The following is an 11,455-nucleotide window of genomic DNA, read 5'->3' as shown; positions in this document are numbered from 1 at the left end:
GTAGATTCATATGTATTTATATATCTTTATTATTTTGTGTTTTTTTTTTCTGTTTTTCTTGAGATTTTCTGTTTATTTTGTATTTTATTTTTGAGAATTTTATATATTTTTCTTATTTTAATGATTTTAGACTTTGAAAAATTTACTGTATTTTTATTTTCACCTACTTTCTGAATAGAAGAAACTACATGGAACAACTAAACAAATTCTTTAAAAAGAATTTATTCCCTTTTTTTTTTTATGTATATTTGTTCTTGGTGGCTAAATTCTATTCCAACTGTTCACATGTTTTTTCATGCGTCACTCATTTCCTTTGTGCAATAGCAATACATAGGCATTTAGAAGCAAAATTTATACTAAAAGTAGAATTTGGATGCTATAGAATAGATGCCAAAAGATTTACAATTATAGGTTTTTCACTTCACTTGAATCTGAAAACACTTGCAAGCAATCAGGATTTTGAACTTTGCAGAAAAGCTCACCAATCTCACAAATAATTTACAAAGTAATGGAACTGGCATAAAAAAAAACACACACACGCATCTTGACAAGAAACCAAAACATTTTTGAGATATTTACATGGGGCTAAAAAGAAAAAACTGTAGTAGTAATTCATTGGTTACATGTTGTCGTCCGTATTTGCGGTCCGGAACGGCCAACAAATCGAGCAAATCCTGAACCAAAAACCTTTCTCCTTCTTTGGTGGTGCTGCCTTGGTATCCCTCTTGGCAAAGAGATCAGCCATGAACTCAACAACAGCCTAATATAGAAAGAAGTTGAATGAGTTAGTAGCTCATAAGAAATCAAACAGGAAAGGTCCCAGCAAGTTAAATTTGTAGCCAGATTAGCATTACCTGAGCACCCAATTTGATTACTTCTCTTGGTGGAACTTCCAAGGGAGTCTCATCAGCTCGGAAAACTCTCAATTTCGACAATAATCTGAAAGAATCGGGCAAAACTCTGATCTGGTTGTCACTTATGTCCAACCCTTCAAGCATCTCAAGGTTTCCAATTGATCTTGGTAAGGCTCTTAAATCTGCAAAGTTCTTCCCCACATTCAATTGATCTCAAGGTTTCCCCACATCTCAAGGTTCAAGACTCCCTCTTACTTCACAATGTACCTATTAAAAATTATTGTAACCTCCTTAAGTTCCATGTAGCAAAGGAAAAGCACAAGAATAAACTAGAATTAAAGCTGGATGACAGAACATTTGCTTCTGATAGAAATATTGACAACATCAAAACAGAACACATTCAAATTTATGGATTTTCTTATCCCAAAAGTTGTAGTTTCAGATTAATATATCAAACCTAGCAGTACATCTCTCAAATCATATATTAATATTCTCATGAAATAAATTTTCATTTGTTTTCTCAATAAAGACAAATCAATTGAGACACAACCCACCAGGCTTTGGCTACCAGGATAGCACGACATGCCTACCAGTTATGTTTGTAACTTGTGCTTTAAAATTAAGTTCAATTAATTGCTTAAATCTATAGCCCCAGAAATAAGAAGAATATAGAACATGGCATAGCTACATTTTCACTCTTTCCAAATTATACAATCAAACAATACATACACACACAGACATGCATCAAATTCTGACCGTATACAACTTGACAGTTTCACATCTCTGAATAGTTCATGAGTTTCAACCAAAGGATTACAGAAGTTGCAGTAAAAGACAGTGATAGTTTTTTTATTGCTTCTAACTACATTATGGTCTCAAAGAAAATGCAAACCTCAAATGGAGGGGAAAACAAGTGCAAGTGACCATAAATAGCTATGCATTTCAATGCTCAATTAGATAACCAACACTCAGATTTGTGCATAAAGTGTTGTGTGAAATTCTTGATATCTTTATTAGGACATTCTATTTATAATAATCTAAACTTATACATTCTATGTATAATTATCTAAACATAGATAATAAAGTTGCACTCTGTTGCTAGAAGTAGCATGACAAGGTCTAAGGCAACAGAAAACATGTGAATTGAGCTATAAAGTCAGTATGGTGCTGATGTAGCACATACATGAATATATATGTCCGCTTAATCCAACCGTCATGTTTCATACCTATGTTAGTCGGACTTGGGTGTGAGTGTTGGATACAAGTATGTATCCGATACGGTTAAGCCTTTCTAAGGTTTCCCATGTATTCGGAGGATCTTTAGAGGTAATAACTCCATATCCACATGTTGGACACAAGTGCTGGACATGGGTACTTCAAGAAAAATTATTCAAGCAGATCATGCCCATCAAATTTCCAAGTAATTACAAACGTCTTAACATCATTTGATATAAATAATTTCAAACCATCAAATATATATATAAAAAGACAATATTCTCAACAGATGTGATAGAAATATCGGATGGATTTAAAACTTTGTATGCACAAGTGCGATTATGTTGTTAAATCTGAGGTCATTGTGAAATATTAATTAGACATAGTCTTCACGGAATTAATACCGATTCTTTAGCAAAGTGATTAACCTTGGAAACTACTTGGATCAAAATTTGCAGAAAAAGAACACCCATATTAAATCATAACCAACATCAAATTGGTTAAAGAAACCACATCTACCACCAGAGCAAGATGATCAAAGACTAGAAAAACAGCGCAGGTGGGGATGGGGAGGGTCACAAACAACAAGAACCTAATTTCTTCATGGGAAATGATGCTTGAGGCATAAAGATTTATACCCAAATTCATAAGGCTTAAAGGTGAGGACAACATATAGAAAAATAATATAGAGAAACCTTATACCTAAACTTGAAATTCTCATCCATATCCAAATCTATAGCTACATGCAAGAGACGCAGAATGAAGTGCAATGAAACTAATCCTTTTCAGCTTAGTGGCCAAAAAACTATACATCCATCCATTTTTATTTTTTTCTTTCTTGGAGGAGCCAAGCCAAAATGCAGGAATAATTTCCTCAGAAAGATTGGGATTCCCATTCAGTTTGATTTACAGTTTCCTTTTCTTTATATTCTTTCTTTTCCTTTTTTAAAGTAAGGGAGGAATGTCTTTTACTTGTACAAAGACGTCAATTCACACATCAGGAATCTAGGAAATACTATGGCACTTTGAGACAATCATCCCCCCTAAGCTCCCTCCAACATATACCCAAGTCTCTCACCGGTGAAATTAAAGCTTCAAGAACAAGAGTAGAGTCAAGAACAAACATCAAATGGTATAATACTCAAAGCAGTCGTTATGAAAACACTTCTTGTATTATTTTGCTTAAGTTTAAACTAGATCTCATCTATATACAAAAGAATATATATTTATACACATATAAATATCAGTTAGAAAAGATATATGCAGTAACCAATACCATGATCCATTTTATTTTCCCATTTTTGATATAACAATGTCTACTAGAAATATTTTCCTATAAAAGAAGAAAAAAATAACCAAAAAACTTGCCTTCATTGTTGCCTGCAGAGCAGCACGTATTGCATCTCGCTCAGCTTGCCTAACAATGACTGAAGTTCTTGTAGATTTCCTTATAATTCTTTCACCTTCTGCATCATCAAGGGCATCATGATGCTGTGTAGAGGAAGTCTTTTGAGTAAGATTTTCATCCTTGGAATCACCATCTAAATTTGAAAGAACTTTCTTTTTCTCCTTTTTCTTCATAGAAGGCTTTCCAGGAAATATCAGACGCTTCTTTGTGTGAACCCTGCTAGGGCGATTAAATATAAAAATAAGGGCAATGAAATGGAGATGTAAATACAATACAAAAAAGGTAAAAGAAGCTAAACCTTTCATCTGCTTCATTTTCTACTTTCTCATCTGGCTCAGGTTCCTAGCAGCCAAGCCATAGAAGAGAGTCAATTTTCAAGATACCAAAGGTGTGAAGTTCTCTTAGCACTAAGAAAGATATCCTACAACGGAAGAGTAATTATAGAAAATGAATTAAATCAAGTGTAGAGAAGAGAGCAATACAAACATCTTCATCGAAGTCACTATCAAACACATCAGCAACCTCTGGCTCTTCTTCGTAATTGACATCATTCTCCTCCTAAGGAGAGAACCACAAACAGAAAAAAAGGTTAATGCCTGTGAATCCTTTAATCAAAACCTAAAACTAATAAACTAAGTAGTGATCATAATTTCTAGCTACTCCCAATATTGTCGCTCTAAATAAACACTTTCAGAGTTTGTACGAATTTAAGGTAACATCAAATCACCCGTATTCCAATACATCAACATCAATTCTATAATCTAAGAATATGGTGAGAGTATTTTCACTAGAATAAGTGTGTGCTTGAATCTCTTTAAAAGCTTCTTGATTCCAAAACAACTCGTCCTCTTCAACTTCCTCGTCCAGCAACTTCGTCATCCTGGAAATAGAAAATAATAGTGTTTTCATATTAATTATTTCCAGACAATTTTTTTTGAAAAAAAGAAAGAACCGTATTAAGTGATAGGAATCCTATCTTAATTTAGGTTGAAGATTCACCTTCTCCCTCTGGTTGATCGAGAAGCACGATCCAGGAAGACGGCTGTATCTTCTTTACCGGTTCCCATGGACACAACAGTAAAAACTTCACCAGTTTCGCCGATGGAGAGGAACGGAAAACGTGAGATGGAGGGTGCTTTCTGATCGGTGTTCTAAGTCCAGTTGCGACGCCAAAGAGAGGTAAAAAAGAGAAGGAGAAGACGGCGAGGAGAGTGGAGAAGAAAGCTAGAAGGAAGAAACAAAAGACGGAAAGGGGAAGCGTGGATCGGGAGGGTAAAACAGGACATAGAAATCGGGAGGGTAAAACGGGAGCTAAACTGAGCTTTTGGAAGGGAATAGAAATCCAATTTTGGGGAATAGAGGCGTAATGTAATAAGCCCGTAATAGGGCATTACACCCAACCAAACAGATGAATAGGCGGGGCCCACGGAATAGGGCAACCAAACATGCTCTTAGACATAAATAATATAAGGCCGGTCGCAGGCAGTGGCAGGTAAGCAAACGAGTTGCTGCCCGAAGCAAACCAACCAAAATGGGGAAGAGAAACAGAGAGAGAAGAAAATCTGAAAAGCCGTGTAAGTCGGACCAACTTGTCCCCGTCCCCATCGGTTCCCCTACTCCTCTTGCCAATCTATCACTTAACTCTGTAAGTTTTCCTTTCTTTGTTGTGTCTTCCTTTCATTTGCACTATTTTTCTTTCTTATAAGAATTGAATATTGGGGCTACAGGTGCTACTGCATGATTGGTGGTTGTGCATGGTGCAACCTAAGGGTTTGGCTGTTGGAGGGTTTGAATGCAGAGGGTAGCCTCTCTAACTCAACTTTCAATTTTTGTTTTTATTTTCTTTTCTTCATATAAATATAAATATAAATATGGATACAGATATCTAAATAAAAGAGGAGGAATTTGCTTTTTCTGAAGCATGCATGATTCTCAGGAACTATCTTTTCCATGTGGATTTAGATGAGGCTTAACTCTATCCTAGTGTTAGTACTCCACATCTGTAAATACTGATGAACAAATAGCCTATTCTTCTTTCTTCATTTTCTAGTGGTTTTATTTATAACTAGAATTGACATACCCACTATTTGGGGAGAAATTAAGAAAAAAATATAAAAATATGTAAAAATGATTTTTTTTTGTGGTTAGAAATAATAAAGATGGTAAAAGAAATACTCATATTTCTTTAAAAAGAATAATTAATTTTAAGTTATGATTTAAGAATAGTAAATGACTTACATCATTATAAACATATGTTTTGTATATTTACTTTGGTCATTTTGTTTTAATAATTTCACTTACTGAATTGTTGTCGGTTTAATTCGTGACATACAGGAGGCAAGGACAAAGAGTGTTGTGCTCTGCAGCCATTGCCAAAAGACATGATGCCACCACTCTTGAAACTGCCGATGGCATCACAGTTGCTATTAGTGGATTCATCAATACCTCTCGTACACTTCAAAATGGCTTTTCACCTAAGGTGAGGTTTCTCATTAGACTAGCTATTGATTCTTATCCTTGCCGACAATATCATTTTATCATATTCCTAATAGTAAGACTATATTATATGATCTTCTTGAAACCCTGCTTTTGCTTAAATTTAAAATGTATCTTAGGACAGCTAGACCAATTTGATAAATGAAATTTGGATATACATCCTGGCGGATCACAATGCACGTGTATTTTGTTAACTCCACTCCTCCCCTTGGAGCTCAAATTTCTTGATCTTAATCCCTTGCAGGTTTGCAGTCATTTCCTCTTTGGATTTCCATATGACTGGGAGGAATATGCTTCACATTCTAATGAACAATCTTTTTGTAGTAGCACTGAAGCAAGCATTACTACTAGTTTGCTTCACAGCAATGCAATGTCTTTGCCGCTACCTTCTTTAGACAATCTCCATGTCCCTGCTGCCAGGTTACGTGATCTTCTGATGCTTTCTGCTGGAGATTCTCCAAACTCAGTTTTTGATCACATGCTGCTGCAAAAGTTGAGCACCCATGATTCTCAAAATGCTGCAATTACTACGGCTGATTCAAACATGGGAAATAAAGATCCTAAAGTCTGTCCTTATTCTGTTGCTGATGGTGAAAATTCGAATTGTCATAAGGAGAAGGTTATTCAGAATCACGTAGATGATAATAACATCTTGTGTTCAAGGAGTAAAACAACAGTGGGATCTCGGAATGAGGATGTAGGCATCCTTACCCCAACTAATACTAGAGGTGTAATCACCAGAAGCATGACAAGGTTGAAGCGCCGTACTTCTGAAAGGCTGAAGAGACTGAGACTTTCTTCATCAGAGTTAAAGGAAAAAGTATTGCGGAGATAAGACCAATAATCTCTCATCTCTTGCTAATACTTTTTCCTTCCTTAGCTTTCGACATACATCAGAGCCTCAGGAAGATAGCAACTACAGGTGCTTTAAGAGGGAGTTGTGCATATATGCATGTGTGTGTGTATATATACATATTTCTCCTTTGGCTATTACTAATGATAAAAAAGACCCCCTTGAACTAGTTTAGTTTTGTTAAATATGCCTGTATTTTTGTTGTACCCAAATAAGCCCGTATTAGTGAAATGTTGATTTATGCATAAATTGTAAATTAGGGGCTTATTTGGATACAAGTTAAAGATTGCTTGCATGGTTCACACATAAAAGAAAACTTTCTCTGGACATAAATCTCAGATATAGGGAAGTACTTACAAAGATCAATATGTGGATATGAGAGCAGTAGTTGTAACAGGAAGGCCCAATGCTGAAATACCTTGAAGTAAAGAATACGGCTGATTTACACTAATCCCAATGAGCAACAGAGGAAGAGCTTCCCACTGCAAAGCAAACATGTATACCTATAATGTAAGAAAGGAGCCACTGAATACCACACAAAACCAGGTATGAGATGTGAACTTAGTGCATGAAATCATTGTATTGATGTGTACTTTCTTCTAATTATATTCCTTTTAAAGTAGATGATAAGTTTCGAAACTAAGCTGCATCGCAGAAAATCCTCGCCTCATTATCATCTTCAGCAAAGCAACAATGACCAAAACCTGCATGTCCACCGACCAAATATAGAGAATTTTACGAGGAACACTTTTGATATATCAGTGGAATAGATGGTGCAGCATAATTAAGAAGCATGCGAATAAGTGGAAGATATAGGTGCCAATAAGAGCCAAGGTTTAATAGATTGTAACAAAACTTACCTTAAAGAGGTTGCTGAGGAGCATCTTCATGGTTGCAGCATTGAAATAAAGCTGCCAATAAGCAATTCACACCAATTAGTTTTTCTTTCACCCAGAATTCGGTTGAATTGGTATACAAGGTAACTCAATTGAATAAGCGAAATTCTTTAAAAACCTCAATTTAATATACTAAAATAAAGTACATTTAAATCTTTTAATTTTAACAAATAGCTAATCATTTAAAATTTACTTTTATATTTTAAAATTTTATTATCGCACCGTGTCAATTTGTTATTTTCACATAATAGTCACAAAAAGTCATGTCATTTTAAGTAGTTTAATGGTAATTAGATTGAAATTTTATAATTTGAAAAGTATAAAGATTAAATTTACAAATTACATATAATATCATAAACTGAACTAAAATATTTGATTTTTATTATTTGGGTGAAGGATAAAATATCAAAATTCGAAAAAATTATAAACATAAAAATAAAAATTAATCCTAGTAGAATACAAAAACTAAAATTGTAACTTATAGGGACTAATAGCAGAATTTTACCTATTAGAGATACTTTATACATATGGTTGGTTATGCTTCTGCAAATCAGCATTGAACAGCTCAGATCAGCCCAGCCCAACCCTGCTGATTCCTCGTTCCTCATTCTTCCTTCTCTTACCCTTCCCTCCATCCTTCCCGGTTGCTGCCGCTGCCGCTGCATCTCGGCATCACCTCTAATTCCATACTTTTATTTCCTCCGCCTGCGAGATGTGATGCCGTATCATATTGTTTCATGATTTACGGTATACTAGTTTCTTCGTATTTCTTTTTCTTCTTTTACGAAATTTTATTCACCTTCACCATCGGAGTTTAGGGTTACATGCTCTTTTTTAATCCTTTAAACAACATAACTTTGCTGCTTCTAATACATAACTGATTCAATTTTCAATTTTGGCTTTCCCCCGTTTACCCTTTTCATTCAATGTAGAGACGAATCAAAGATTAAGAGGATTCCCCCCCCCCCCCTTAGTCTCTTCTCTGCGTGACTAGCAATACCCACACTATTAGCCTGCCTTAATTTTGCAATGGCCTTTGCTTTTCTTTATAAGCTGCAAAACCTATGGCCTTTTTCGGTGTTCAAATTCGACGATTTAAGAGCCTCCCGTGACTTCGTTCAGAAGCTTTCGGTACCTGACCGCATTAAAAAGTTCGTTTTCGCCATTAGGGTGCCTCACTCTCAATCTGTCATTTACATACTTTCTGTTCAGAACTTATCTGAGAGGTCGGCTGCTGATGCCGAGTGTCTTATTAGGGAACTTAGACCTGAGGCTGTCGTTGCTCAGATTGGTAACCACGCGGCTCTCTCTGATATTCAATCTGAAGACAGCCTTGTTGTTAACACTGTTCCCACTTCCTCTTTTGAAGTTCTCAAACGATGCTTTGTTGATAAGATTAACAAGGACCAGTATGATAATGTGGCTGGCAATTTGGTTTTGAGAGAGATATTTGGTGTTGGTTTTCATGGCCATTTCTTGGCTGCCAAGAGGGCAGCAAGGGAGGTTGGTTCGGATTTTGTGGTGCTTGAATCACCTTTTCCTAATAGTTTTCTTGAATATGATCCCTCCAAGGAAGTTGAAGCAGGGAGCAAAATTCAAGGTCCTGTTAATAGTTTGGTTCCACAAAAAGGCACTTCGGCTCCCGTTTCCAGTTTTACGAGGTCCTGTATTATCAATGATGTTCAGTCACAGATGGTGAAGTTCTTATCTTTACATATAAATTTTTTGGAGCCTGGTTCTGTTTCTGAGGTGGGAACAAATGAAATTCAGCCGACAGCGAGTTACAAGGCTCCACCATTTGCACAATCAATTTATCCGCTTCTTTTGGATCTACATGATATATTTGTTGATCTTCCTTCAATGGGAAGAGCACTAGCACTTTCACAGAAGCTGCTTTTAGATGTAAACAGAGGGGAAGTTGTGGATACCAGGATAATGTCAGAAGTTTACACTTTTAGAATTGCTGTTGAAGCACTGAGAATTGCACTTAACAACGCTGGGCAGCTACCCATTGAGAAGTTACGGAATGTCAGCACATCTGAGATTGCTTTCTCTGAGCTCCCTGTTGAGGACAAGTCCCATGCAATCCTTGCACAGGCTCTTCAAAGTCAGGCTAAAAAGTTCAAGACTGTAGTAGCCATCGTGGATGCTAGTAGCTTGGCAGGTCTCAGAACAAATTGGAACACTCCTGTTCCTCCAGAGGTAAAGGATTTAGTTGACCATCTTGTTGTAGATGATGTAGGCGATGGGGAAACCTCAAACCACACTGACAATAAGCGGTTATTATCTAATAAATCTGTGGCGGCAGTGGGTGCTAGTGCAACTGCTGTTTTAGGAGCTTCATCCATCTCTAAAGTTATTCCTGCATCAACTGTCATGAAGGTTGTGACTTGGAATGTTCCTGCTTCAGTTAAGTTAGCTATGACTCAGACCCAGAAGGTAGTAGGAATCGCACTGGGTAAAGCTCTTGGTCCATCAAAATTTGTGGTCCCTGGACTTGCAAATTCTGGAGCAAATTCGTCTCTCTTCAAGGCAGCTGCTTCAGCCGAAAAAATCCGGACAGTGGTCCATGGTGTTATTGCCTCAGCTGAAAAAACCAGTTTTTCAGCAATGAGAACAGCTTTCTATGAAATAATGAGGAAAAGGCAAGTGCAGCCAATTGGGGTCCTACCATGGGCTACTTTTGGGTGTAGTATTGCTACTTGCACCAGCTTGCTTGTATATGGAGATGGTATTGAATGTGCAGCTGAGTCTCTTCCTGCAGCACCCTCAATTGCCAGTTTGGGTCGTGGGATTCAGAGTTTACAACAGGCATCTCAGGCAGTGAGGCAGAAAGATGACAACAGAATACAAAAATCTATAGAACGCTTAATGTACAGGTTGAAGAAGGCAAAGATTCAATAGGGCTGATTCTTGTATTTAATTATTGTATACTATTAAGTATTTGGTAAAGTGATGCCTCAAGTTGAGGTAAGAAAGAACACTCTGTACATAAAAGTCCATAGCAGCGGTTGTTTGTTACATCATGATTCATGAGTGCTCAAGGCAATTTTTTTTTTAAAGTTATGTTAATACATTTAGTTATAGTAATCACATTTTATTAAATAAATGCAGGATTTACCTTCATCCATCTCTTCCAATACCTTGAGAGCAACTTTAGAGCAACTTTAGAGCAACTTTAGAGCAACTTTCACACACCCAAGAGCAACATCTTTATTGATATTTGTTAGCTATTAGGAATTCATTTAAACAATATTAGGTACCTTAATGCATTTGCAGATGCACTTGTTTTTCATTTTGCTTGCGGTAAAATGGTAGTATTTGTATATCTGTCATGTAATTCTTTTACTATTATAATTTTGTTGAGATAAAGAACTCTAAGTTGGATGTGATGCATCTTTTCTTAATGGCTAATGCTGTTGCCATTAATCTGTTCATAACTGCTTGCTTCCATTATGTTCTTACAGATTTCTGAAGTTCGAAATGAGTTGTTCTGAAAGGTATATAGATTGCATGTATGGCTTTGTAATCTTTGCGTGTTTTTCCTTCCCCCCCCCCCCCCCTTAAATACCAGCAGTTACTACTTGAAACTTTTGGAACTAGAAACCAGCGAGTGATTTAAAACTGAAAGCCATTTGTTATTTTACTATTGAGTTTCATGGTGTTTTTTCCCCTTTTTGCTTGTTAATCTTGGTACTCTAGTCAAACTGCGGCTGCTGTCAATATCATTATC

The 11,455-nt window shown here is 36.3% G+C and overlaps 3 protein-coding genes across 3 annotated transcripts; 2 read left to right on the top strand and 1 right to left on the bottom strand.

Annotated features, from left to right (window-relative positions):
* Positions 1 to 350: 350 nt before the first annotated feature.
* LOC105790803 (SWR1 complex subunit 2) lies at positions 351 to 4,544 on the bottom strand. Its single transcript, XM_052634770.1, has 7 exons — positions 4,477 to 4,544; positions 4,266 to 4,353; positions 3,964 to 4,035; positions 3,776 to 3,819; positions 3,438 to 3,693; positions 855 to 1,121; positions 351 to 760 (listed from the first exon to the last, which is right to left on the bottom strand). Exons 1-6 carry the CDS (start codon positions 4,542 to 4,544, stop codon positions 1,086 to 1,088), a joined length of 564 nt encoding a protein of 187 aa, XP_052490730.1. The 3' UTR covers positions 351 to 760; positions 855 to 1,085.
* LOC105790801 (uncharacterized) lies at positions 4,457 to 7,485 on the top strand. The gene is made up of 4 exons (XM_012618566.2): positions 4,457 to 5,122; positions 5,205 to 5,278; positions 5,812 to 5,956; positions 6,218 to 7,485. The coding sequence occupies exons 1-4, from the start codon at positions 5,009 to 5,011 to the stop codon at positions 6,806 to 6,808; spliced, it is 924 nt and encodes a 307-aa protein (XP_012474020.1). The 5' UTR covers positions 4,457 to 5,008; the 3' UTR covers positions 6,809 to 7,485.
* Positions 7,486 to 8,243: 758 nt separating this feature from the next.
* LOC105790800 (uncharacterized) lies at positions 8,244 to 10,848 on the top strand. Its single transcript, XM_012618562.2, has one exon. The coding sequence runs from the start codon at positions 8,752 to 8,754 to the stop codon at positions 10,624 to 10,626; it is 1,875 nt and encodes a 624-aa protein (XP_012474016.1). The 5' UTR covers positions 8,244 to 8,751; the 3' UTR covers positions 10,627 to 10,848.
* Positions 10,849 to 11,455: the final 607 nt, after the last annotated feature.

The sequence above is a fragment of the Gossypium raimondii genome, chromosome 8 (genome assembly GCF_025698545.1).
Source record: "Gossypium raimondii isolate GPD5lz chromosome 8, ASM2569854v1, whole genome shotgun sequence".
Taxonomy (NCBI): domain Eukaryota; kingdom Viridiplantae; phylum Streptophyta; class Magnoliopsida; order Malvales; family Malvaceae; genus Gossypium; species Gossypium raimondii.
This window is presented reverse-complemented; position numbering and strand designations above follow the sequence as displayed.

Coding starts and splice junctions, on each gene's coding strand:
- LOC105790801 (XM_012618566.2), top strand. CDS start 5,009: ATGGGGAAGAGAAACAGAGAGAGAAGAAAATCTGAAAAGCCGTGTAAG. Junction 5,123..5,204: donor CCAATCTATCACTTAACTCT/GTAAGTTTTCCT, acceptor TTGGGGCTACAG/GTGCTACTGCATGATTGGTG. Junction 5,279..5,811: donor GGAGGGTTTGAATGCAGAGG/GTAGCCTCTCTA, acceptor CGTGACATACAG/GAGGCAAGGACAAAGAGTGT.
- LOC105790800 (XM_012618562.2), top strand. CDS start 8,752: ATGGCCTTTGCTTTTCTTTATAAGCTGCAAAACCTATGGCCTTTTTCG.
- LOC105790803 (XM_052634770.1), bottom strand. CDS start 4,544: ATGGGAACCGGTAAAGAAGATACAGCCGTCTTCCTGGATCGTGCTTCT. Junction 4,354..4,476: donor CGATCAACCAGAGGGAGAAG/GTGAATCTTCAA, acceptor ATTTCCAGGATG/ACGAAGTTGCTGGACGAGGA. Junction 1,122..3,437: donor CTCTGCAGGCAACAATGAAG/GCAAGTTTTTTG, acceptor AATTTTTAATAG/GTACATTGTGAAGTAAGAGG.